General features: G+C 41.1%; 2 protein-coding genes across 3 annotated transcripts in view; one reads left to right on the top strand and one right to left on the bottom strand.

The window, feature by feature from the left end:
* aasdhppt (aminoadipate-semialdehyde dehydrogenase-phosphopantetheinyl transferase) overlaps positions 1 to 19,089 on the top strand; it is a 20,782-nt gene extending 1,693 nt beyond the window's left edge. The window contains exons 4-6 of one of the 2 annotated variants that reach the window (XM_025009309.2): positions 31 to 152; positions 944 to 1,105; positions 18,988 to 19,089. In XM_025009309.2, coding sequence (XP_024865077.1) covers positions 31 to 152; positions 944 to 1,105; positions 18,988 to 19,074 — 371 coding nt within the window. In that variant the 3' untranslated portion in view covers positions 19,075 to 19,089. Of the gene's footprint in view, positions 1 to 30; positions 153 to 943; positions 1,106 to 5,077; positions 5,688 to 18,987 lie in introns of those variants that run through there. The other variant, XM_017430989.2, reaches the window with a different exon arrangement.
* Positions 19,090 to 19,798: 709 nt separating this feature from the next.
* Positions 19,799 to 27,606, bottom strand: part of gucy1a2 (guanylate cyclase 1, soluble, alpha 2) — a 45,716-nt gene continuing 37,908 nt past the window's right edge. Inside the window, exons 8-9 of the mRNA XM_017431014.3 lie at positions 25,990 to 26,144; positions 19,799 to 25,798 (exon numbers count right to left, since the gene is read on the bottom strand). Of these exons, the coding sequence (XP_017286503.1) occupies positions 25,579 to 25,798; positions 25,990 to 26,144 (375 nt within the window). The 3' untranslated portion in view covers positions 19,799 to 25,578. The remainder of the gene's footprint in view (positions 25,799 to 25,989; positions 26,145 to 27,606) is intronic.

Below are 27,606 nucleotides of genomic sequence, written 5' to 3'. Positions count from 1 at the left end.
CCCCCCCCCCCCCCCCGACTCTTCCTGCAGGTAGCAGCTCTGTCCCGGAGTTTTTCCACATCATGACTCGTCAGTTTACAGCGTACGAGTGGAGCACCATCCAATCAGCCGGCTCTGAGCACCAGAAACTCGCCGCGTTCTACCGCCACTGGGTAACCATGGCAACCTTACTACCCTGTCATCACGGTGCAATGCTGCCGGTGCAATGCTGCCGGTCCCCTGCGGGCAGTGTTGAGTGTGTGTTTTTGAGAAAGAGAGGGACGGAAACATGAAAGGAAAAAAAAAGACGTCCTTTGAGACGAACGCATATTTGTACATTCTGCACATTCGAGCCTGAACTCCACTTAGGTCACGTTTGTTCCCATTTCTCACATTTTTCTCACAGTCTGTACTCCTTCATCTCAGCATGTCCTTGTCACAGCCATCTTTAGTTTGTTTTTTTTAAATAATAGTTTTTGTTTCTTTTTCTTCCTTTTTTTCCCTCCTCAGAGACACACACACACAGATGGTCACCAAAAGCAACAGCAGAGCTCGGTAAAGACGCTGTGAGATTGAGAGGGTGGCACAGAGACGTCAAACTCTGATATCACCACCACACTGTTGACTAATGGCAGAGCTCAACCGTTGCCATAGCGATTAGCCCTGTAATGGTGTTATTGTGGCTTATTGGCTGTCGAGCAGGGTTGGATTTGGCTGGACACGCACAGACACAAAGCCCCTCTTTTGTATGCGCACTCTTTAACATGTGTGCATAGACTCCCATCTGTTGCAGTTTAAGTAGATCTGCTTTCCCAAAATACACACACACACACACACACACCGAGAAATAAACAGACAAACTAACCTTCTGAGCTTTCACAGACAAGCTCACTTTCTTTTTAAAGGTGCGTGTAGCGAGTTCTTGTATGTGACTGATCAGGTTTCCTCCCCTTTCTGCTCCAAGACTTTGAAGGAGAGCTTCATCAAGGCCATCGGCACGGGTCTGGGCTTCAACCTGCAGAGGGTGGAGTTTCATCTGTCCTCTGGGGCGCCCGCGCAAGGCCGGGTGCTGCGCGGGACCAAGATGCACCTGGACGAGGAGCAAGAAGAGCAGTGGGTGTTCGAAGTGAGTCCGGTTCAAACAGCAGGTCCTTTAATGTCTGGGAGTCTCTCTCGTGGTTGTATGAACTCATGATAGAAAATCTAATGGGCCAAACATTCGCCAAGCTTGACCGAAAGAGACGCCATGCTGTCCGGTTAGACCTGAGCAGCGCTTCAGCGATCAAACTCAGCAACACTTGCGCCTGCTGGACAGCTAAAGCTTTTATTCTGAAGGGCCAAGCTGGAAATACAGCACACACTGTGAAGAAAAGCACCAAAGCAGGTGCTATTAGTTATTGGTAAACATTTTTCCATATAAAAGGCTTTTTTATTAAAAGCATGTAATTGATATTGTTTGAAAGAGCATTTCTAGTTGTTATGATTAGTAATAAATAGTAATATTCAGAATAAATGATACAACAGTTTGGCACAATGAGAGTTTAGGGAATGTTTTACCTTAAAATGTCTCACAGTCTAGTAGAAAAAATGAAATAATGATTGTAGTTTGATGCAAATGTTTCACTTTTTAACTGTCACAGTTTCAAACAGACTCTTAATAGAAATAGTTTACAGATACTTCACCTTTTAAAATAGATGCACAGCGTTTCTCTTTGCCTTTTTTTTTCCTCTGTGACGAGCCAGAGGCTTGAAACAAACATGTGGAAATGTTTTAGGCAGGTGTGGAGGTGACTTAAGAATGGTTTTAAGGGCTTATTTTTTTATCAACTGACAACACAAAGTGACTGAAGAGAAGAAAAATGGAAATAAACTCAGTATTTGGTGTGACGGCGAGATGCCTTTTGAAACGGCGTCAGTTCCTCCAGCATCTCCCGGGTTCCTGACAGTCCTGAGCTGATGGTTTCTGCAGGATGGAGAGGAAGCGTGACGTGGCTTTCATCGACATAAATCATTTCTCCTTCTTCTTACACAAAACAACCTTACTGATGAACTAAAACTACTTCTGGGTTTTGTTGCTGAGCTCAGTCTTGTTTTGGGGGTTTGACCTCTGACCTGAAACGGTCCTCGTCAGCCTCCCCTCGGTGGCAGAGTTTGACTCTTCCTCGCCCAGTTTTCAACATTTCACACAGCCGGTTCTGTTTTAGGTCATGACTGTGTTTCAGCCCACAGATGAAGCTGATCAGAAATCATTTCAGAACCTGAGAAAGACCAGATCTTTTCTTGTTATTTCATTCCGTCCTTATTTGTGAAACCCTTGAACTGAAAGGTGGATTTTCTTCTTTTCTGGGACTGCTCTTCCTCTGCTCTCCTCTTCTCCTCTCGAGGTCGTGGACATATTGTTTGGTGTGGAGGTCTAATTTTGTTTGTGAGGGGAAAGTGACTTTGACAATGGCGTGTTGCCTTCAAACCGCGCTTATCAAAGGCAGGGTTTAAACTATTTGCAAATCACTGCGTGCTGTTTTCACTGACAGAAAAATACAGGAATTGAACAAAAAAGAAGAGGAGAGATGGAAAATAACTGGCAGTCTAGTTAAGATTTCCTTTTCTTCTCACATTAAAAAAACCTGAAACCATAATGAGCTTTTAATATGCAACACGGTGAAAATAGCTTCAGTTCTAAATTCTCTGCCTGGCTGCATTTGTTTCAGAACTTGTTCCCGCAGTTCTTTACTATTATTATTATTATTATTATTATTATTATTATTATTATTATTATTTATTTTGTAATTTCTCACAAGTGACCAGCTCTGGGCTTGAGCGTCGTTGGATCAAATATGACCAATGATGCTCCATCTAACTGGATTATATGTTAAATATATTTTGTCTAAAGATCCAGGGTCAAGACTGAGAAAGCTGAAACGAACAACTGAAATTGCTTCGATGATCAACAGCTGCATCTTGTGGCGTATTTTAGGGGTTTCGCCGTCAATTATACACGGCGTGTTTCAGGGTTTTTGATTGGCATTTACGGATGTCACCTTGGGCTTGAGGAGGATAGCGGTGGGTATTTTTCTGACACTTTACAGACAGAAGCATTCATCCATCTGTCCGCTCCTCCTGCTCATCCTTTAGATGGTCATGGAAGAGAAGCTGTTCAGTCAGTCACAGGACAGACAGACAGACGCTTAAACTTACAGGTGGTGTGTGTGTGTGTGTGTGTGTGTGTGTGTGTGTGTGTGTGTGTGTGTGTGTGTGTGTGTGTGTGTGTGTGTGTGTGGACGTAAAGGTGTCTCCTGTCTCCACAGATATTTGTCATTTGATTTAGCAGAATTTTGGAACACGTTCACATTTGCAGCTAGATTATTTGAAATAAAAAAAGAAGCTATTTTTTCTCCCTTGTGATTTCCAGCTGCAAACAGTTCTCTTTGTTTTTATTTATTTTTATTTTTTTCACGCCACGCGTAAAACCAGAACGACCTGCTTTACGCCCCATAAAATTAAACGTTCACGTTCACCCTAAAAGCACCTAAAGATTTAAATCCGTGCAGCTAAATCAAAACAGGAGATCTACTTACAAATCCGTGTTTGTCCGAGATGTTGTTGGTCAGCTTGAGTTTGTGGAAAGCNGAGAGCGAGAGGGGATGGTGGTGTGTAGCAGGTCAGACAGGTAAGGAGGGGCAAGACTGTGGATAGCTTTGAAAGTGAGAAGAATAGTTTTGAAGATGATGCGTGATTTAACCGGGAGCCAGTGGAGCTGCTGCAGGACAGGAGTGATGTGGTGATAGGAGGAGGTTTGGGTGTGATAAGGGTGATAAGGACACACAACTCTTCATCTTTCGTTTTGTAATTGTTTTGTTGATGAATTTGAACAAAGCCCTAGCAGCCTTTGAAGGAATGCATATCGCCTGCCGCCTTTCATGCCAGAGTTTTAAACTAAGATCATCTCCTGATGAGAAATACCAGAGTTTTTTTGGTCTACCTTTGTAAATGACATTTTGTTTTCCTTCACCCGAGTGAGGCAGGTTTTATGGTTTATGGTTGTTCTGCGTTCACAGAAGAAGCTGTGAATAATGAAATGTATAGTCTATGACTATGAGGGGATGGTTTGTTTGTTTGTTTCCAATATAAAAAAGGCGAAAAACACATCAGGGAGGGATCCAAACAGCTTTAAAAATGGTTTGTAATGGTTCGTTTGAGGTGTTTCCTGACTCAGTGGCTTCCTCTGCTTTATGCACCACATTTCCCCAGAAATCAAAAACAAACACTTTTTTTCCCTGAGTTTATTCCTGGTTAGAACAACTTCTGCTGAATTCTAACCACAAGGAAAGTCAATGTTACACCCAAGTTACCCCTAGTTTACTTGCTTCTTATACATTGATAGAAAACTGGTTTGCATGAAAGATTGCCTCAACAATAAATGCAAACCTTTGTTGCCTCCATTATTTATTTTTTTTTCATCAAATTTCACTTGCATGCATCCAACAATGTAGCCTCACTTTTAGCTGAAGGTCAGAGGAGGATTTTTAAAGTATTGATGGATTGCTTCAGTCTAGATGCCTTCAAAGCAGCCTGTGGTATATATTTCTACAATGGTAATTAATTAATATCTTACCTGTTGTAGATAGCTCTTTGAGCGATGACAGATCGGACACAGAGAGTTTAACTCTGACCGGACTGAGGAGAGATTTCTGAGGTTGCTCTGACTTTCTGTTAGCTCATCGATCTTGTATCAATCAGTCTACAACAGGTAAGATATTATTTATTCATAGCTTTTCACAGTTCTACACTGCAAAAGATGTATTAAAACAAGTTATTTTTCAACCATCACCAAAGTTGGTGCAGCTAATCTTTATATCCAACCCAACTTAAGGTTTTTAGTTTAGATTAGAGTTTAGATTTTCTGGAATATTTGCATTAAATCAGATTTGAAAGGATTCAAGGATTTCAAATATCAGGCATGATGCTTCTGTTTCAAACAGCTTACATTTGTCTGATGTCAGCCTTTTCAAAGACTCTGTATGAATTTCTTATCATGTTAATCACAACAGTGAGCAGTGAAAAGGTTGAACCCCGTGTCTGTCTCGTCTCCTTGTGTCAGAGCCATCCCGTGTCTCTTCCTCCTCCCGCCACATTCACGCTGCTGTCGTTCTCCGAGCTCACCGCCTCGGCCTCGCCTCTGACGGAAGAAGATCCGGCCTGCTGGGATCAGTTCAGACTGAAGGCCGAAGCTCCGCAGAGACAGAGGGATGCACAGATCTGCACATGACAGCCTGTCTCACGCTGACTTTCACCTGCCAAACACACACACACACACCTTTCAGAAGTGCCAAAGAAGAAACACAAGTTCACTGACGCTGAGGCTGCTTTATTATTCAGCACTAGTCCAGTCAAGTGCTGTCAAGTTTCTGTACAAACCTAAAAACCCCAGGTTTGCCTTGAAGGAATCAGCTCTGTCTATCTTTAGATCCACCTTCCAGGTGAAGACGGCGCACACAGAAACCACATCTGACATAAAACAGATTTTTTTTTCTTTTTTTTAACGTACTTGGACATCATTTTCATCTTCATGAAATATCGTCTACTATTGAACTTTATCAGTTTTTCTGAAGTCGTTCTTGCAGATTGAGTGGATAAGAAACACATAAGGAACTTTGTGGGACCTTTACAAAATGAAGACTTGAACAAATAAAGAATTTATTTGACAAGTATATGCTGAGGGGTTTTATTGTTGTTGTTCAAAGTTTTTAAGTAATTGTTTTTTAGTTAATTGCAAAGTTACACATGAAGCATCCAGTATGGTGTTTGAAACCCCCCTTTTGTTTCTGTCTTTCTGACACACATACAGTAAACAGAAAATGTATTTGATCACATTTATATTATAGATCTGGTCAATAATATGCCACTATTTATCTACAGGGTGGGCCATTTATATGGATGCACCTTAATAAAATGGGAATGGTTGGTGATATTTACTTCCTGTTTGTGGCACATTAGTATATGGGAGGGCGGAAACTTTTCAAGATAGGTGATGACCATTGTGGCCATTTTGAAGTCGGCCATTTTGGATCCAACTTTTGTTTTTTCCAATAGGAAGAGGATCATGTGACATCAAACGTATTGGGAATTTCACAAGAAAAAACAATGGTGTGCTTGGTTTTAACAGAACTTTATTCTTTCATGAGTTATTTACAAGTTTCTCACCACTTATAAAATGTGTTCAAAGTGCTGCCCTTTTTGTTGGATTGTCAATGCAACCCTCTTCACACAATCTTCACACACTGATAGCAACACTGCAGGAGAAATGCGAGCACAGGCTTCCAGTATCCGTAGCTTCAGGTGCTGCACATCTCGTATCTTCACAGTTGAGACAATTACCTTCAGATGACCCCAAAGATAAAAGTCTAAGGGGGTCAGATCGGGAGACATTGGGGGCCATTCAACTGGCCCACGACGACCAATCCACTTTCCCGGAAGTGGAAGTTCTTTCGTAAAGAAATGCTGCAAAGTACGTAAGCATTTAAAGCGTGAAGCTAGAACTCTTTTACACGAATTAACCTGAATTACTGTTTGATATGTTGATTTCATTTGCATTCTGTTTTACTTTGTCTCTAACATTTAGTTTCCTATCACCGCAGATGTTTCAGTCGAGCCCCCCTTCGTTGATTGTAGCACCTTTTCTTTGCGGCTCATTTTCTTGAAAACTCCTTCTCTCCAGGTTAAGCCGCTGATCGTCTTGTGTCTGTTTTACCACGGTCAGATTCAGTTTTTTCTCTGCTTTAAGTGACTTGAAGTGCAGGCTGTAATCAGAAGCCTTCTCGCGGGCACACAGAGGCAGAAACAACAGGCTTGCGATGGGAGCCAGAGGTTTGATTATAAGTCTGAAAAGTCTAATAGGAAATGTTTTGACAGCCTCTGACCTCGAGGTGAACAGTTACTGCGTATAAACACATGAGGGGAAGCCAGGAGCTCAGAGTTACCTCAGCTCCACAACAACAATTTGCAATCAGACCTGAATTAACATCAGCTTTGTTTCTGTTAGAGTTCTGTATCCAAAAAGAAAAGAGGGGCCACCATCGAAAAAAAAGCATCTTTAAAACACAATATAACTGCAAACAATACAATTTAGTGTTTATTTGGAAGAAAACTTTATTGTTTAACTTGTAAATACAGTGGCAGTTTGATGCTACTTTAAAGCCATGGTGTGGTTCTAGGTACAGAATTTTTATCTTCCTATTCCTATACCTTCTTATTTAGCCCTCCATCCACCCCCCCAATCACAGATGCTGGTTTTGGTGAGAACTTCACTTCATCTCAGTTTGTGTTAAATGAGTTTCTGAACCGAAAAACGTAGCATTTCTGGGTTATATAAAGTGTTTTTGTTTTTTTTCTTCTTTGCAGCATTAATGTGTGATTTACTAAAAATAGGTTTCCACATAATTCCAGAGGCCACACAGCAGTTTCCACACAAATAAAAATTGTGCGTCTTTAATGTACAGTTCGAGCATAATCGAATAGCGATGCTTCATCAAGATGGCACCATGGTTTAAATGAATTAAATAAACACACACACACACACACACACATGCAGTGGTTGTCTGCAGGTGGAGGAAATTAGTTTTCCTCCTGGATGTCTTAAATGTCTGCAGCAGTGAAGGAGAGGGCAGGCAGCCGGGTCAGAGCAGAGTCACACAGGTTTCCTTCTCAAACGGGCCTTTTTCAGCCGTCTCAGGTCTGATTTGCCAGAGCCGACACCACAGAAATAGATTTTTTTTTCTCTCCCTCTCTCTCTGTCTCTCTCTTTCCGAATGTGGGCTGGAGACAAGATTGCTTTCGGCATCAGACAGTGTACCCCGAGGCTCAGCATGCTGCTGAGGATGACTGATGTTTTTTTGGGGTTTTTTTCTCGAGCAGGAGAACATTTCACACCGCATTCAGACTTTGGCTGACATATTTTTAAAGAATCTGTTTGAAACTTGTGCAAATGCCTTTAAGTCCTATTTGCAACATTTTGGAGGAACACATTATAGTGTCTTTGTTGTCTGCTGTGTTTACATCCCTCACAAATACTCCTCTAAGACTATTTAGGGGAGCATCTTCACGTTTTTATCATAATGTTCAGGAAACCGATGGGTAACTGCACCTTTTACATTAAGTGAACAAATACATTTTTTTTTTTAGTTGTCTTAACCTGTGACTAACCAGGTGTAAAACCACCCAGGATCACTTCTTGTGACTTTGACTAACTTTGATGTTTCACTTGACCAAAGTGAAATTAGAAAGTTTTTCCAGAAGATTATGTTTTTTACCTCTGAAGAAGCAAACTATGCTGTAAGTTAAAGACCTGGCATATTACCCACATCCTTTCATGCCAAAGCTTTAGACTAAGATCATCTCATTTTGAGAAATGGTGGCGCTTTCGCCGTTTTGCCTCGGAAATGGCGTCATCCGCAATCTCATGCGAGATTTTGCGAGGTGTGCCAGCTCTCAGAGTATGTGTTGAGAACGACTCTCAGCTGCTAGCACACCAAATTTTAGCTCTGTATTTATAAATGTTAAAGGCAATTGGGGGTCCTAATGCACTGAAACATCATTTCTGGGTTAGGGTTAGAGGTGTACTGGTAAAGGTTAAGGTGAGAGTTCGTGTGTGGGTTAAAATACAGAAATGACAGGAAGTCGGTGTCAGAATAATGATTAAAGTAAGAACTTGTTTGTCTTCTTTCTCCTAATTTTTTATCATTCTCTCTGCAGCCCAACGTCTGATTAAAAAATTGCACCACAATTCGCACAGTCAAACTAGTGCATACAACACATCATACATCGCAACGACACACATTGTAGATGTGTGTGTGTGTGTGAGATATCTGCATACACAACCGCGCCAAAGAAAAAAACAGAAAGAAATCCAAACTTGTTGACAGTTGTTTGTTTGTCCTGATTACAGAGGCTTCCGATGTGGCTGCCTGCTGCACGCCGAAACGGTTGTTGCTGCTGTGCTGTTTGCTCAAACAGAAACACTCATTTTATCTGAGTTTTATGCGCTCGAAATGCAAACATTACAGGGCGTTAGCAGCATGAACCATTTCTGTTTTTTTAATTTTATTTGTCAGTTCATACATTCCATAGAAACACATTTAAAAAAAGCTCTGTTTCACTCGTCCAGATGGGCGTTAGTGGGGATTTTCGCAGCCTCGTTGCCTGAGGAATAAAGCTGCTGCACGGTTACTTATAAAAGCTCATGAGGCCCAGGTAGTGGAGGGACTTACTTCTTGTGCGGCTCTTTGGTCAGTGATGTCTCTACACCGGTCCCTGTGGTGCTGCTGTATGTGCTGACCTGTGGGTTAGGGTTAATGCAGCAGAGCTCTCCGGGTTGCTGTCTGTGCAGAAAATGTTCACTCGACCTGCTGGATTACTGATGGACACTTTTCTGTGGAGACAGAGTTTCTCTAAAAACACAATCACATCAGTGTCTGATGTTGTAATGTAGGGTAGTCGGAGCTCATAATAATCCATCTTATCCAACTGGACGCTGGCGAGTAGAGGTGATAGTACAGTCATTCTGCTTGGGTTAGCTTTATCCCTGTTTCCTACATCATATGGTATTAGGATTGTATAGTTTAGTCTTTGATATTCCATCGCAGCAATTTACAGTAAGTTCTATATTTGTTAAAGTTGGTGAGAACTATGGTAGCAATAAATTGGATGGCCTGTAGTAAGTTAACAAAATAGCATGTTGTAATTAAAATCCCTTCTGTAAATTACTTGGGTGGAGAAGTAAACTCACACTTTTTTATCATACCCACTTTGTGGCTCTAAAAAGATGCAGGTTACACCCTAAACAGTCCATCACTGACAATAAATAACCGAAGGGAAGAGGATTACAAACAGAAAAGACCTGAACTGATTGCAAGAGGAAACAGCTGAGCGGGTGAGTTAGGATCTGAGTGGAAACTAAAAACAACAAACACTGGGGAAACAGAAAAGTGACACACAAGGAACTAAACATGATCCCAAGGGAATAAAACCTAGACATGAACACAAGGACATGCCCCTAAATCTGAGATTCTCACAAACCTTTCTGTTTCTCTCTAGGAAATGTCTGATTTTTCATTTGTTAAGCTTCAGTTTGGTTACCCAGTTAGTTTCTGTCTTTCTGTTTATGTTTCTGTCTTGTTTTATTGATCACTGTCCCTGCGTTTCGTCTGGTTTTACCCACCTGCTGACTTGTCTTCAGTGTTTCCACCTGTGTCTCGTCAGCCTGTGTTTGTATACGTGCTCCTGTCTTTTGTTTTCTGCTTCTGTTTCTCATTCGTTGCACGTCTGGATTAATGTTGGACTTTTCTCATTCTTCTATGGATTTTCAGCACACCCATTTTTGCCTTAAAGGGGACCTATTGTGCAAAATTCACTCTTTGCATGTTTTTGCACTTCCGTTTGGGTATCTACTGCTTTGTGTGTGTGTGTGTGTGAATTAATAACAATATAAATGTGCGTCAGATCTGCAGAGTTTAACCCTTCAGTGAGTTTTTATGCTGTGAGAGGGACACTGAGTTGGTGGGCGTGGCCAACAGCAGCTTATTTACATAAAAGTGATGTAGCCCTAAAACCGCTCATTCTGAGATGAGCTCAAAACAGGCAGAACTGATCAGGTGAAATCTCAATATCTGAGAATGATTTTGTGTATTAAATGTAATGAACATGTTTTGTACAGCCCACAGACCTATCCTGACTTCTTCAAGGAAGCAGAATAGGTCACTTTTAATCCTTAACCTGAGCTCAAATCCGACTTTGAAGACTGTATCTCTGCATGCACACAAAAAAACAAGCGTCAGGTTTGAGATGCAACATTCGCTTGCACATCTCCTATGCATGCAGAAAGAAATAATTGCTATACTGAAGAGTAATTAAATTTTTAACAACCACAACTACTGGCCTATTTTTCTATACATAGCCTGGGCACCTACAGTGCACGCAGCCGGTTGTAATAAGGGGAATCAGTGTGTTTGTGTGTGCTTGCATGTACTTCCAGCCATTTGCTGCAGGCAGGCAGAACTCTCGCAGCAGTCACAAGGACATGATGGAGATGAGAAGCTCAACAGGAGAGTTACTCCAGTTTCCTTGGAGAGAAACAGGAAGGAAGACAGACAGAGAAGCAACAGGAGGGGAGAGAAGGCTGTGAAGCTTAAACATGTGAGAGGAAGCAAAGAAAAATGAAGTACTGAAAGGATAGAAGAAGTTACTTTGCACGGAAGACAAATCTAAATAAAATAAGGTGATTAAGAAGACATTAAACAGCTTGAGTATCTTTCTGTGCACTAAAAAAAACATATCTGATGATATGCTGGAACCTAATTTTAAAAGGGAAGTAAGAAATTGATTTCATTTCATCAAAATCATATTTTCAGGCAATTCAAAATGAGCTCCGTGTAAGACCGAGGTGGACAAGTGAGAAAGGATGAAATAAAATACGGTGATGGAGAACTGAAGAAAATTGATGCGGATGAAATTAAAAGATGACTGAAGGGGTAAAAATGGTGAACTGAAACAGTGAGATGAAATAATTACACCTTCTTCCTTCGGCATGTGCCAATAACAGCAGCGATCTTTAGCTGATTGGTAGCCGGGCTTTGGGAGGAATCATTACCACACAAACCTCGACATGTAAAACCACGAAACCCATCAGTGATTGTGCTGGATTTATTCGACGGTGAGGATTTAGGCTTCAGTGGGTGTAAATCCACACATCCCACACTGAAAATAAGGTGGGTTTTTTTCAGGCTGGATGCTGCACCTGAATATTAGAGACAAAACAACAGATTTTTAACTACAAACATGTTAAACTGATTCAGGCAGAGAAATTAGACAGAGACGCTTCAAATTAGTTTATTTTTAGTCGCGCTCCAAAAACACCAAGTGTCCCATCCATATTTCAAAAGTAAGCTGAAAATTCAACAATTAAAATGTTTTTTTGTGTGTTAGAAGTAAAAACAAAAATCCTGTTAACTCTGCTTGGTTGCCTTTTACTGCCTGCATCAATGCAGGACACTCCGTTTCCTTTTAAACAAAGTTCTCATTGGTTCTACGTCGTATTGACCCGCAAACTGAAACAATAAGCAGAAAGTAGCTTGAGGCCGACTCCGGGTTCTGCTGGAAGGAAGTATTTTATCTGAGGGCTCAGCACTTCAGTGAGTCGATTTGATTCAGCCATGATTGCAGAAATGCTGCATACGTGGAAGCTGCCGCTGCTTCAGATCTGGCCATGACCAGCTTTGATTGCTCTTTTGTCGATTGACTGATTCATCTTTGTGTTTCCCCCGAAGGTAACAGCGCTGATGAGAACCTCAGCAATGTCTCGGGGCTCTGTTGCATTCGTCCATCCATCCATTTTCTTTAACCGCTTCTCCATTCCGGGTTGCGGGTGCCTATCCCCAGCAGTCACTATGCGAGAGGCGGGGGACACCCTGGACAGGTCGCAAGTCCATCGCAGGGCCACATATAGACGAACGAGACAAACGACCATTCACACCTAGGGACAATTTTAGAGTCATCAATTAACCTAACATGCATGTTTTTTTGGTCTGTGGGAGGAAACTGGAGTAAACCCATGTGTGCTCAGGGAGAACATGCAAACTCCACCCAGAAAGACCTCAGGCCGGGAAGCGAACCTGCAACCTTCTTGCTGGGAGGCAACAGCTCTAACCACTATGCCACTGTGCCACATGCTGTGCTGCATTCGTATTCATGCTTAATATGTATGACTGGGTCATGAGCAGCAGATGGCGAGTCGAGGCAAGGACCAAATGCGAGGCACCGAGGAGGTCGTTTCAGAAACAAAAAAGGATTTTGAAAAAAAAACAAAGGCAAACAAAAAGCTACATGTGGGATGACAGAAGGAAAATGAGAGCATATGGGAGAGGTGATTACGGAATGGCAACAGGTGTGCTGATTACTAACAGGATACAGGTGGTATGAGAGAAGCTGGAAACAAGGACTAAGGGGATCATTTAGTGGCAATGATAGTACAAGAAACAAAACACAGAAACTCTAAATATTTCTAACCAAACCAAGTGTGTGCTGCCCGTCACCTTCCAGGATCTCCTATGATCTGTTCGTGCTCAGAGTAGGTGATGGGGATGACTCTCAGCTGAAACTCATCTAAAACCACAGTAAATGTTAGTTTTATTTGTTTTAAATTGACTGAGTTACAGTCATTGCTGTGTTTGCTGAGGTCCACTGGTACTGGCATCCTTTTTCAATCAGTTTAACACTAACAGGTAACCAGTTGCACATGTGCATATAATCATTACTTTTCATTAAAATCCATCCTATGGTACACAGCATACTTTATTACCAAATAGGCAGGTTTAACTTCAACACTTAATTTCAAAGTTTTGAATAAAGATGTCACACTATCTGCTGGCTCTCTGAGTACGTGCTGAGGATGACTCTCAGCTACTTTCACACCAAATTTTAGATCAATCTCTGGAAAACTGACTGAGTTATATTAATATCTCTGTTTGCTCAAGTCAACTAGCTTCCATCAGGTTGACTCCAAAAGTTCATCAGCTGTAGATGTACATCTAATGATTACTTTCTGAGAGCTTCATTAAAATATGTCCCTCCGTTTCATGAGATATTTCGCTAACAGACAGACAGATGAATACACACATGGACCCAGGCGTTGATCACCTGCCTCTTGTGGCAGAGGATGATAAATCTTATAAATAAAACAGACTGTGCAGTTCTGATTTAGTGTAGAGCTGCTGCTTGAATGTTTGTGCTTGTTGCTTATAGATTATTACAGCTGGAATATTTAAATCTTCTACAGTAAACATGTCAGGGTTTTTGTTTTTTTTTTTAGTTTAGACATTCTGAAGCCACTGAGCAGGCTTTGTTTCACCACGCAGCTCAAAGTCTGCACACATAAACGAAGCAATCCATCCTCAGTCGCATGCGTCCAGTATAAGCATTAATACACACAGATGCATAAAAGTGCAGATAAAGCAGGCACACACACTCAGACACACACACACAGAAAGTGATTTGTTTTGACAGTGCGAGTGTCCAATGGGAGCAAACAGTCATGCCTAGCCCCAAATATAAACTTCACTGCAGGGCAGGAGACAAAGGGCATCACACCAGCTCAGACTGGTGCACACACACACACACACACACACTAAAAAGGCCAGAGACTGTAAAACATCCTCCTCTTTGTTCGTATTGTAATTGTATTTCTATCTGTATTTCATGGAGGTCAAAAAGAAGTAACACCACATAGTTGTTGTTCATAACCAAGCGGTTCTCGTCGAACACGTCTTGTCGCCCCTCATTCTCCACCAACGAAGGCTGAAAATTGATCAAAATCTAAATTCCCATCCATCTTTTTGTCAGCATGTGAATAAACTCACGTTCGCACACGGGACACACGCTCGTTCTCACGCACAAGCGCTGTGAGAGCTGTTGTTTCAGCTGAGGATGAGGAGATAAATAGAGGGAGTTCAGAAAGGTCAAATGTCACGCGGGGCAGGGGGTACGTTTACATTTAAACTGGATTTAAACTCAGTACAGGCTACAGCAAACGCACAGGAACGTGCACGGGCTTTACACCGTGAGAGCACCCGAGTGTGCCGTGTAAGCCTGCGTCTTTGGAATATGAAAAGAAACTGGAGACGAAGAAACTTTTGGTTTAACTTTTACGTGTATGCAGCTTTTCCTGTTTGCTAAAAATATGCTGCAATTAAAGCATCAATGAAAGCGAAATAGTTATTTTGTACCGATACATGGCTCTGCTGTCTTTGAAAACAATGAAGAAATCCGGCCGGCTGGAAGGACTCGAAAGAGATAAGTCATACTGGAACAACAGGGTAGTACTTTTTACACATTATACGTCAGTGCGGTGCAAGGAAGGCACTTAATCCTCCTCACACGGATTTTTATATCTATGTTAGAGGGAAAGGATGATTTCTCTCTGGATAGATTACATAATCCTGAATTTAATTTCACCAGGTGCAGGTTTTCTGTGCTGCTGATAGAAACAAACAGGTGTTCCAGGTCGCACGGCTGGGCAGTGGTTAGAGCTGTTGCCTCACAGCGACAAGGCCACAGGATCACTTCCCGACTTGGGGCCTTTCTGGGTGGAGTTTACGTGTTCTCCCTGTGCAAGTGCGCTTGTCTCATTTGTCCCTGTGATGGACTTGCGACCTGTCCAAGGTGTCTCACACTGTGACTGCTGCAGACAGACACCAGCTCCCCGCAACCCGGCAAAGAGAAGCGGGTAAAGAAAATGGCTGGATGGGTGTTTGTTTTATTGCTCACTGCCAAAACCAATAATATTTTTTGTGTGTATGTGTTCAGTTTTCAGTAGTGTTAGCTCATGAAGCACCGAATGAGTTTTAATGAAACTCTTAGAATACAATCTTTCTTCACCTACAGCTGATTAACTTTTAGACAACCCGATTCAAGCTGGCATCTACAGCTAAGGCTAAGGCTTTGATTGTAAAAAAAAAAACGTTGCCTTCCTTTCATGTGATACGAAAAATGTCACTCTCAACTCAGTTGTACAGAAATGAGACCAATGAAATCTGCTGAGTTAAAGTAAAAAAAAGCAGCTGTCTGCACAATAACCAAAATGTTTCCTGAGCACCGAGTCTGAACTGGGTCAAGATGACCATGTCACCTACTGTCGCGTCCAAGGAGCTGCTTGTTTACTGTGTGCAGAACAGAGTGCATGTAATCTCATACATAAGCACTCCTAAACCCATTCAGCAGAAGAGTGACAGCAGCGTTTGCATGCAGTCGTGAATCCCCAACAGTGTCCAAGCGCACAAACCCACAGAGAGTGGTACGACCCAGCTCTAATTAGCTTGATGTTTGCAGCAATAATCTTTCATAATTTATGCGAAATGATTAAATTAGAGAAATCTGATTGGTCTAAATGAGTGTCTAATGATGGCGGTGGTAATGAGGTTACAGGATGTTCCAGGAAGGAGCGCTGGGAGCATATTCTTAAATTATAGTCACTACAGCGCACACACTCCATGGAGAGTCCCTTACAGTTAGTTTCATCAGCTGTGGGTCTTTGTCCTGCTTGTTCCTTTGAACGTCCCTGAACTGACTTCAAAGCCACACACACACACGCGCGCACACACACGCACGCCAGTCTCTGGAGTGTTTAAAGGGGACGTTTTGTTTTATCTCATTTGTCAGTTGTATCAAAGCAGTCATTTCTAAAGCATCAGGCGTCCAAACTGACCAGCAGGAATCTGAATAACATTCGTCTTAGAGAATGGGCATAATGGTTTGGGAACGATGCACGTTTGCCTTCCTGCAGCAGGTTAAGTGAAACGCTGAAACATAAAATCACTTTTACCAGTTTTAGGAAACAGCCTCCCATTGTCACTGATCCTGGTTTCTCTTCACTGACCCCCAGGTTGTTTTTGATCTGTTTTCCAAAGGTACTGATTGAATTTACGCACACCTGGACCTCTAAAACATATTACATTCTCATCTTTGATGATTTACCAAATCGGTAGCCTGCCAAGATTCATAAAAATAATACATGCGTGTTAAAGTCAATGTATCCTTTGGAGACCGAGCCAAATTTCTGTAATTGTGCATGCAGCAGAGGGAAAATACACATAACCACAGGAGGCAGACATGTCAGGGAGGGTTACAAGCACTCACACACTTGTGTAAATAAACTCACACACACAGAGAAAAGCAGGCAGATTGATACAAAGGGCAGCCCACTCACACGGCCCTGCAAGGTTGCCCTTTACGATCTTTTAATTTGAATGGATCAACACTAATCCTAGATCCTGCTCCCTGGTTTTCCAATCTGTTGACCCCGGTGGAAAACATCAGAGCCAGGCGGGATACGTGCGGTTTTTTGGCGAGGACATCCTCTCTTGAAAGATGGCATATCGCCCTCCACCTTTCATGCCACAGTTTTAGATTAAGGTCACCTTATGGTTCATTAAAACAAACAAACGGCCTTGAGTCCATCAGTTAAGGCTGGACGTTTGAGCAAAGATCTCACGCAGCGTGTTGTGTATGAGCCTCGGCTACAGTCACGCCAAGTTTTAGCTCAGGATCAGTAAAAGGGACAATAATGTAGGCATGTGTGTGTTTGCTGAGGTCAGTCAGCTGTGGTGGGAATCTTAAATCGCGATGACTACGTGATGATGATTCTGAGCTCACATCTGGCTGTTTCTCAGCCGGATGACAGAAACTCACATGAACAAACGCACACGTGGCCAAAACAGCTGTCACAACACAGAGCAGAAACGCTCAGCTTACAGACACACACACTGTAAGAGCAACTTTTATTTTCCAGTTAGAGTCCTAATCTTCAGATATATCTATAAATGCAAACAGCTTTTTGCTGCTGTATGAATATTCAAATTATTGAACCTTTAATGTTAAGAAAACAGATTGGGCATTAAAGGTAGAGCTTCACAATGTATTGTACATTTATCACCTTATTTATCAGTGAGCACAATATCAATATCGCCAAGGACTGCTTGGATAAATAAATCATAGGTCATTATAATTTCAAGTAGGATTCATAATCTGCTTTCTAAAGACATTTGGTCAATCCAACAGACTTAACAGAGAAGAAATTGAGGAGTGAGGAAAATGTGGGTTTATCACAATATTAAACAATATTGCTCGTAAGTTATTCTAATATCCTGCAGCTCTAATAAGGAGGCTTAAAATCTTTAATGCTTCTGTTTTGTTCACACAGTTGAAACTTACAGGAAAACTATGTCAAAGTTCTAGTCTTTGTCTTCACTTTTTATTTTTTTTAATCACTCGCCTTTCATGCCAACAGGTGATTATGTAACTGTGTGTGTGTTGATCTGTCTGGCTGTTAGCAAAATATCTCACGAACCACTGGGCAGATTTGAATGACATTCTCAGGAAGTGATCGTCGGATGTGCATCTAAAACTGACCAACTTTTGGAGTCAACCCGATTCCAGATGTTTGCTAATTAACTTAAGCCAACACAAGAATTGTTAGAACTCTGTTTTGAAGCAGTAGTTGTTATGATTCACCTTTTCACCCCCTGTTCTCTGTCTTCAACCACCCCTCCCTCCAGCGTACATACACTCTCTCGGTTCTCAGTCGGATCTTCTGTTTGGTGCTGCTAATTCCTGCCACTCGTGTTCTTCCTTGTCCTCGTTTCGCTGCCTTGGGTTCCTGCCAGTTTTCTTATTGAAATTCAGGTTTTGCTCTGGAACCTTCCCGCTGCTCTCCTTTGGGTCCTTCCACCCCACATGGTGACGTACCGATGAATACAGATGACACACACACACACACAGATCTCACTGGGTACTCATGGTTAGCGTCTCATAACTCAACCCTACTTCATTATGGGTAATCCAACAGGCACAGTGTGTAAATTATATGACCTTTCAGTCCCCCCTCTCCCCCCTCCGCACATCTTTGGTGTGTGTTTGTGTGCGTTTCATTTGCATTTCTTTATCTTGTGGCCTGTAAGATGCTGTTTCCAGCCCCACACTGACCTGGAAGTCCACTGAAGATGTGAAAAATTCAGTCCTCCCTCCGCCAATTAGTGTAATGGGGTGTATTTTCATAGATGGAGTGTGCGGGGGTGTAAAGGGAGGGCAAAGGGAGGACGGACAGGTGATGGGCTGTAAGGATGAAAAACGGGAAGAGGACAGAACAGGGTGAGAAGAGAAAATCAGTGCATGAAGACTTTTTGCACGTCTGAGTTTGTGATTGCTAAAAAAAATCAAATAAAATAACAACCCCCCCTAATGATTATTGTAGTTTACATGGCAACCACTTTGCAGAGACATAATTTGAAAGCAGCCTTGAGCCGCCACAATGATTGTTACTGAGCTTAACGTTCAGCCCGCGTGTCCTTGTGTTTACACCAGCATCAGCAACTTCCTGTTTATTACAGATAGGTTACCCGGCTAGTAAATAGTAGAGTTAAACAAGATTAATTAAGATTAAGACGAGATCGTCTGTGCATTTCACAGACCCTGTCTGAGACGAGCAGCCGTGACTTCAGGAAAAGCAGGCTGGATGTGACGGTCTGGACGCTGAAGTTAACAGGACACCAGTGAAGGGTGATGATCAGTGAGTGGTTTGACGACTTATGAGTCATTCTTCCAAACGCTGGTTCAAAGAAAACCACCTGAAGCTGGCCGGTCTGTGATTGATGACCACCATCCCGTCAAAAGATAACAATCAGAGCACGTCTGTATCTGTTGCTGCCATTAAAGGGGGTGATTTTATAAAAAGAAATGTAAACCGAACTGTTTATTAGCTCCATAAAACTGGAATTGATTTATGTCATAATACTGACAACATGTGGGTTAAAACGCCTGTAGATTTGCAGTTTTCTGTAGTTGTTAAACATTCCAGTGACCACTTCCTCTCCGTTTTAAAAACCCTCTGAGATGTGATGTTTCAAAAGGCACAAATGGTTTTAAAGAATGTTTTTGCTTTTCTTTTATTCGCTCGTTTCTACATGTAGTTCAGCACTTCAAACCTGAACATAATTGAAGGAATGCATATCGCCCGCTGCCTTTCATGCTGGCGTTTTAGACTGAGATCATCTCGTATTGAAAAAAATCTCTTAACGATTAGAGTATGTGTTCGGGATGACTCTCAGCTCGTACCACGCCAAGTTTTAGGTCAATATCTGTAGCCCTGGCCCAAAACTTAACTCTGACCAGCATGTGAACTTTAGCTTTTTTACATACATTTATGCAGCAATCAGTATTTTCATTAAGGTGTCTAAATATGTGTTAATGCATGGATTCACAATAAGACACGCAGACCTTCTTCATTATTAAAGATACTTGGTGTTTTTTATTTACATTATATACGACAGAAGATGTGCCCTAAACACCAGTCAGAAACCAACGGCTGCCATCAGTCGCTCAAAAAAATAAAAATAAAAATACAACAAACATTTGATCCCAACTGCAGGCTAAGAAAGGAGGAAAACTGGCGTTAAAACCAAAGCTACTGTTTTCAGGAGAGGATGAGCAGGGTAATGTGGTTTTTCTTGGTTCAAAACTGCATTTTGCTTCATTTGATTTCGACGCAGAGGATGTGTGAAAAGCATTACCTGCGTTCGTTTCCAGGTCGTCATTAAACAAGCAGGGGCCAGTTTGGACTTGTTGTTCTGGGAGTTACTGTACATAAAGCTGGCAACAAGACATATAGGATAAAACATATATGAAGCAACAAATTCAAAATAAGACATGGATTGAAAAAAAAAGTAATATGAACAGATGTTTTATTGTAATTTGAAAAAGAAAGAAAGATGCAACTTGAGGGTGTGGAAAAAGTATCACTGTTTTAAAGAAAATGTAAAAAAAAAAAATAAACGCTTTGGGGTGTCATTACAATTTCCATTTCTTTTCTGTCACTCCAATAAAGATTCGGTCTTTACGTTTCCAAACTCCTCAGGCGCTCACACATCTTAATTTTAATCTTTGCATCAGTCGAAAAACAAAAGTATACAGATTAGAAGTGACACTACGAGACACATCTTAATAGAGTTCGCTCAGATTCTTCGAAGAGGGGTTCTGTGGAAAAGCTATGAACAATCAATATCTTACCTGTTGTGGGTAACTCTTTGAATGACCTCAGTTTGCTAGTCTGAGTGGAGCTAACATCAAATCGTCTTTAAACAACTCAAATCCCACTGATTTGATCGACATTCCTGCTAACACTTTATACTTCACTGTCACTTTCCACATTCTGTGGTTATTTACTAAGGGTTTCAGGGTCATTTGCAGGAACAAATAGCTTCAGTAGAAGCTACACAGCTTCAGCGACACAGAGCTGACTCGCTGAAACTTCGGGGCTTTGAGCTGTTTGAAGATGGCAGCGGTTCACTCAGGTTGCGGCCCTGCTCAGACTAGCCATTAGCTGGTCGAAATGAAACTCGGTTTTTCCAAACTTAGGTCTACTTAAGCGCTATCTACAGCAGGTAAAATATTAGCTGCTCCTTCCACAGAAATGAACTGTCTCTTTAAGGCGGTAATGTCATAAAGATCCCTCGCAGCAGTCGGCGACCACTAAACCCTCAACTTAATTACTGATCATAACTGAACTAAAGACAAATACATCAGCTGTGTCACCGAACAGAACGTCTCAGAGCGTAAACCAATCAGAGAGTCAGGACCTGCAGCACCAGAACAGTGAGACGAGTAAGACTGGGCTAAGCGTTGAATATTAATACAAGGATTACAGACTTGGAGAGCTGAGCGTTGGACATGAGTTGCGTGGGTAGAGTGCTGGTGTAACATCCTTTATTTAGCCTAAAAGCAGAGTTTGGACACGGCTGAAGCTGAGTGTAAACACCACCAGCACCATTTATGCTACAATAGCCTGGTGTGCACGTACGCTTTAATCCTAAAATGACGCTCAGACGGGATTTAAGCATTTAAATGGGAATGATTTTAGATCCAGTACAATAACATGATGTGCTCTTAAGACCGCCTACGAGATTTTAAAATTTTATTTCTCCAAAAACTGATTTCAGTAGTTTTGATGATCGTTGTGATGTCTGTGAGAATCCTGATCTGTTGTCTGTCCCGTGTGGGTGCTGCAGGTTCTGGCGGTCTTTGCTCGAGAACCGAACGCCCCGCCGAGGTTCAGGAACGCTCCACGTGGCGGTCAGCCCACAACGCGGTGAAAACATCACACTCTCGTCCGATTGGGACAACAGATCTGTCCCACGCAGAGTCCACCGGCTTATATTTACAGCTGGGATTTGTCTGTAAACTAATTCATGATGCAGAGGAAAACTCTTCCCTTCAAAACACAGGAAGAACAAGTTGTTTTTTTTATAACAACTGCTATTATTTTTAGACTAAACTCTATGATAATATGAGATTAATTGTGGATTTACTTTAAAAAATTTTGTCTGGATCATTAATAGATTTACAGTGAATTCCTTAATTTAGGCAACACTAAATCATTTTCAAAAGAGTTAACGCCTTACTTTTTTTTTTTGGTTTTCACAAAAAACTGGATACCATCATGAGGCGGATGGAAAAATATTCTTAAAAATATACAAGTATTTTCTTCTTTCATGAAACTGCTTGTTGTTATTGCCAGAATCTACCAGAGCAGCTGCTGATAAACGTTTGAAACAATTTTTGGCAGGAATGAACTGTGACAATCACAAACAATATAAACATGTTTGACACTTGGACCTGCAAAAACAATGTGTTAAGTTCATTGTAGGCAATAATAATAACAATAATAAATAGTAATATCTTCCTGTTGTCAGTTGTAATTTCATTAGTAAAAATAGATAATTAAGTAACAATTTTAACTAAAGAAATGGCTGTATTATCATATTATTTATCCCAATGTCTATTCAAAATCCAAATGTTTAAAAACACTAATTTATTAAACTAAAAAAAAAACCATGAGTATTTCCAAATAAATCTGTTTGCCAGGTATAATTTGATGAGTTCAACCATCAGTTTTTTGATTTATACCCATCTTCTTTAAATCTTTTTTTCATTCCACACAATGACATTAATACATCGTTGTTACAACTATAAATTTCGTAGTGATGAAAATAAACAAAAACATCTCTCTCTGATGTGGTTTTGCTGGTGTCAGTCTCACGTTCTATTGCCAGAAATGACGAAAGATTTTGGTCAACGTGGTAAAAAAATTTGGCCTTTTTTTTCATGAACCATATTGTCTTTTTACGACCTACATTTCTGATGATTAGTTTCATTTAAACCCCACAAACGTTACAAACCCAGTGCTGGTGGCGTTTCTGGTTCCAATTGGCACGATTCATTGTCTATTTCTTATTTTGGCTACATCATTTGGCACAAACGTTGTGAAGTAGCTCCCCCTGTTCGTTAATGAATGACTTTTATAACATAAATATAAGTTTAAAGCCGACTATGAACAGGCAGCAGTTTTGCTGAGGAGTCACTTCTTGTAGAAATATGGCGAAATAAACACTTTTGTTTGGCTTTAGGAGCACACACACAATGGTACAACTTAGTTAAACGTTAAATGAAAGATAATTTGAATCTGTTAGAACAAAACTAGGTTAACAAATCTGTGTATTCGTTAAAAAAAATCCCTACTTAGATTTTTAAAAAATTCATTTTATAAACATTTTTGCCATCTTCCTTAGCTAACGTGTCAAACTCTGATTCATACTTCGCTGATAAACATCAATGGATGTAACAAAAGTTATTTGCTTTCGTTTGGAGCAGAAATATGGCAAGTCGTACGTAAAATACTCGAATATCAAAACCCCACCTCTTCAGTGTGAGACAGCAGAAAAAAAAGACATCTCCATGTTTAAGTTACACTGAACTGTCGTTCAGATTTCTACCGAGGAAGTCGTACTCAGTCTGCCAGCAAACAAGTAGACTTGAAATTATTTCGATTAGTTAAATTTCGATGCAAAACTTTTGCATCCGTCTCAAGAAGCAAAACGATTAGGGACAAAAAAAACGTGTTAGTAAACCGATGACGTGTTTAGGTGGTACTATCACTTCAATATGTGAGTGAATTTGTATAGGACTATTTTATTAGTGTTATATTTTGTGGATTATTAGATCTGAACTAAAACAGTGAAAAAATAAAATTATCTACAGTTTTTGAGGAGTGCTCGATTCGTCTGGTCAAACACAAAATAAAAAAAAAAACAAGTTGTTACTCCTGGAGGCATAAAGATACTACAGAGTATTAGTGTCAAGAATTATATATTTTTTTCATTTTCTAGTTTTAAGAATAAAACCTAAATGTTGAGAATAAAGTTGCCATTTTGAAATTAAACACAAGCTCTGCGCCTAGTGACGTTATATTTTAGGATACCTTTTAGTTAGAAGAAAATTATGTTTCGTTTTGGCACATAAACACATTGTGCAAATAATTATAAGTCTTTAAAGATCATTTTTTGTAACTTTCATTTGAAGCTGTTCACAACCAATAAAATTCCTGGTTTAGGTTACAGAGATTTACCAGAAAAGAAAAAAAAAACACTGAAAAATTGAACAAATCTAATATGAAAGCCTGTTCCTTCAGACCAGGCTTTATTCTCGAAAAAATAAAATTTTTACTTTGATCTCGGCGAGTTTGATTTCAAAATTGGAACTTGAATAAAAACACTCTTCCTCCTATCACTTGTTTTCTTCTGGGTGACCCTAAAACTTTGTTGTGTGAAAGAAGAAGGGCTGGAACATGGTAGCATAGGGAATCCATGTGTGTCAAGCTCATAATATGTAAAGTGAAAAACTGTGGAGGTTAAACCTCCCAGAAGTAAAACTTTTAGAAATGAAGCTACAAATCAAGAGAGGCTGAAATTAACCAAAGGAGGACAAGGAGGGCAAAGTAAAAGAAAATGAAGTACAATTAAATTAAAAAAACATTTACGACAGCTGAACTAGACGACCTTAATCAGTATCACCACTTTGGCTTCCGTCTTTTTCAGAGCGACTAACAACAGCACCAAGACCAGTAAAAGTAGCCCAACACGGAAACTGTTTCTCATATTTCTGAGACCGATCCGAAGTGGTATCCACCTGATTTCCCTTGTAGATGTCTACTTGTAGAGCGTGACCTCAGAGTGAACAGAGAACCGTGTTCCAGCCCAGAAAAAGCCTGCCCAAACACGGCAATATATGCTTTATAACCACTGACGTGTCATTTACTGCTATAAAAAAATCAGGAAACAGAAGAAAAATGTGTGTATTTTTTCCTTCAAATATTTTACTTTAACCCATCTTATAATTGTCCTGATTTTAAGGGGTATGAAGGCACAGAAATGGGAAATATTTTCAGTCATAGCAATTGCAAAAAGCGGGCGGGTTATTGTTAACTCTACTGTTAGACGACTGAGAATTTAGGTTAGTGTGGTTGTTGTTGGTAGTTGCTTTTTGTTCATACCTTGCTTTCCCTCAACGGGTCCTAGCTTGGTGATTTTTCAGGTGAGAAGCAGCAGCAGGTCTTATAAATTCGGTTTGTAAAGCACGGCATAACTTAGGGACGGTTGCAAACTGAGGAAGGGGAGCGGTATTGTTTGTCATCAGTGACATTTCTTGCACCAGAGGACACAGCGAACGTTTTGTGGCAAACGATGCCGTCTTCCGAAAACTTCACACAGATTCACTCTTCGTCGCCCCGCTTCGTTAATAAAAAGTAGATTTGTTCTATTCTGTGGTGAATGAGTGGAACAGCGGTCATGTCTTCACCCGGTACTGTTAAATCCAAACCCAGGTCAGGGTGTCGTGTTCGGCGCGGGGCGGGTGGACCACGAAGTCTGAAGCTGAGACATCCAGCTTAGATTATTAAGTTTTATAGTTCAAGTTTCTCTGCAAATTGATTCAATCCGTCCACCTACTCTTTGAGGGATGAGAGACCGGCGCAAGTCTGTTTGACGAAAAGCTCCTCTTCCCAAGGGAGATATGGACATGTTTTTTCTCACCTAAGATGAAAACATCTACCCAGGTTTTTACAGAATGCGTCGGCACGTCCAGAAATCAGTTTCCTACGTGTTCCTTGGGTTCGAAGTCCAGTCGCTCGCGTCACGAGTACCTGTGTGACCTGCCCCGCGCGCGTGGACCCTACAGACTTGTTTCCCTTAGAAACATGGTGCCGATGCTGTAGGAGACTTTCCTCATAGAGGCCGGCGGCGCGGAGCGAGAGCTGGTCAGAGAGGCGTGGCTGTGGGACGTCCCTGCCTCCAGGAAGTAACATGTCCCTGGAATCTCTTTGGGGAAGTTGTCCGGGAGTTCCTGGCGGGAGCGAGGGACGAAAGAAAAAGAGCGGTCGTCTTTCAACAGTCTGGTGATGAGAAAACAGAAGAAAAGCTTTTAATGAATAACATGAAACAAAAATATAGCTAACAGCGTCGCCGTTCAAAAATCCTTTATTATTATAACAACAACAGGCTGTGACATGTTATCAGACTCACACTGCGTATCAAATATACATTTACAAGCATAGATCTGTTTATGGATCGCGCCGGTACTTACTGATAAGTTGTCGGACTGACATTGATACACCTCGGATGGCTTCCTGATTCAAACTTGCTGGCTAGAGTCACGTTGTTCCCGAACAGACAGTAACGTGGCATTTTCACCCCAACCACGCCTGCCAGAACTGAACCTGTGTGGATGCCTATTCTTAGCTAAGACAGAGACGGGAGGGTGAAGGACAAGGGAAAGTTGGAGGCAGAACAGAAGAGGCATTAGAGTGATGACATGTCAGCAAACCCATTAAGTGGTTCTTGATATTCCTCCTAATCATTCCACCTCTTCATTTCTATGAACCGTATGTCTTTACAACAAGCTGAGGTTAATGTCAGATTATAAGTCGATGAATGAAATAATAGTTTAAATTACTTATCATGCAGAAAGGAGTAAAGACAATGAAATTGTACCTCTCAAATCTAAGCAGTAAAGCAGGATTTGGTTTCTGGTCTTAAACAGGAATCCACAGACTACATCTTAAGGTAAAGTCTGAGAAACTACAATAGATAAATCTTAGAAACAGACACTTGTGCATCAAACATCTGTAAAAATAGGGGAGTAATGGTGTTTCTGGAATGGGTCTTTTGGTGACGTACGCATGTGTATCAACATAAAGCGTTGTTTTAGCCTACTTGGTTCTGGGTGCCAAACTTAACTCAACTCTGAGTTTCCACTACTACGAGGTACGTGTGTGCTACACAAAACAGTTAACTACAGTGACACAGGCTTTACGCCAGTGTTGTGTGGCTCAGTCAAAGTAGACCTCCATCACTTATTCCAACATTTCAGACACAAGGAAAAGAACGAAAGCCTGGCTACTGGTTCAGACATGGCCAAAGCAAAGACTGAACTATGTTCTTATGCTCTTGTTAAGCCAGGTTTGAAAAAACTAAACCAATCTTACAAAGTCGACACTTGTCAGCATTTTAGCTACAAACATATTTTTACTATAAGCTACAGTTGTCCATGAGAGTTAATTATCGAAAACCTGCATTACATCCTGTCTGACTGGAAGACAGAAAGCCATGTTCTGCAAACTCGCCCCGATTTATGAACACACAAGTGCACGTCTGGCAGAGAAACTCCAGCAGGCAGTTTTTTTTAAAATGGAAATTAAAGAGACCAGGAGGCACAATTCAAGTCGCAGCAGTTTACGCTAGAAACAAACAGATCATCCTTCTGCTGTACTGCGAACGTACCAAACCATCACGTCACCGGCATACGTACAAAACTGTGATTTCGCCTCACATTCCCACTAAGAAATGCGAGCAAGATTCATTTAATTTGTGTCTGAATTTAACCCAGCCCGGCCTCCCGACTGACACAACAGATACACCAGGCCCTGCAGTCAATGTTCATAAATCAAATTTCCAGGAGGACCCGAACTGATGCAATTAATTACTGCGCTGCCCGTCCTGCAGCACAGATGCCTTCTTGTTTTTGTGGTCAAAAGTATTTTGTGTGCAGCACTCAGGTTAATGGAAAATGCAGTGTAGCGATCACACCTCCATAATAATATGGATGGTATTATCTAATCTGATAGCCTGAGGCTACAGATTTAAAACAGAGAAGGAGCCTTTCCTCTTGGTAACACCTTTCTAGATGTTAACATTATAATCT

The sequence above is a fragment of the Kryptolebias marmoratus genome, linkage group LG2 (assembly GCF_001649575.2).
Source record: "Kryptolebias marmoratus isolate JLee-2015 linkage group LG2, ASM164957v2, whole genome shotgun sequence".
Taxonomy (NCBI): Eukaryota; Metazoa; Chordata; class Actinopteri; order Cyprinodontiformes; family Rivulidae; genus Kryptolebias; species Kryptolebias marmoratus.
This window is presented reverse-complemented; position numbering and strand designations above follow the sequence as displayed.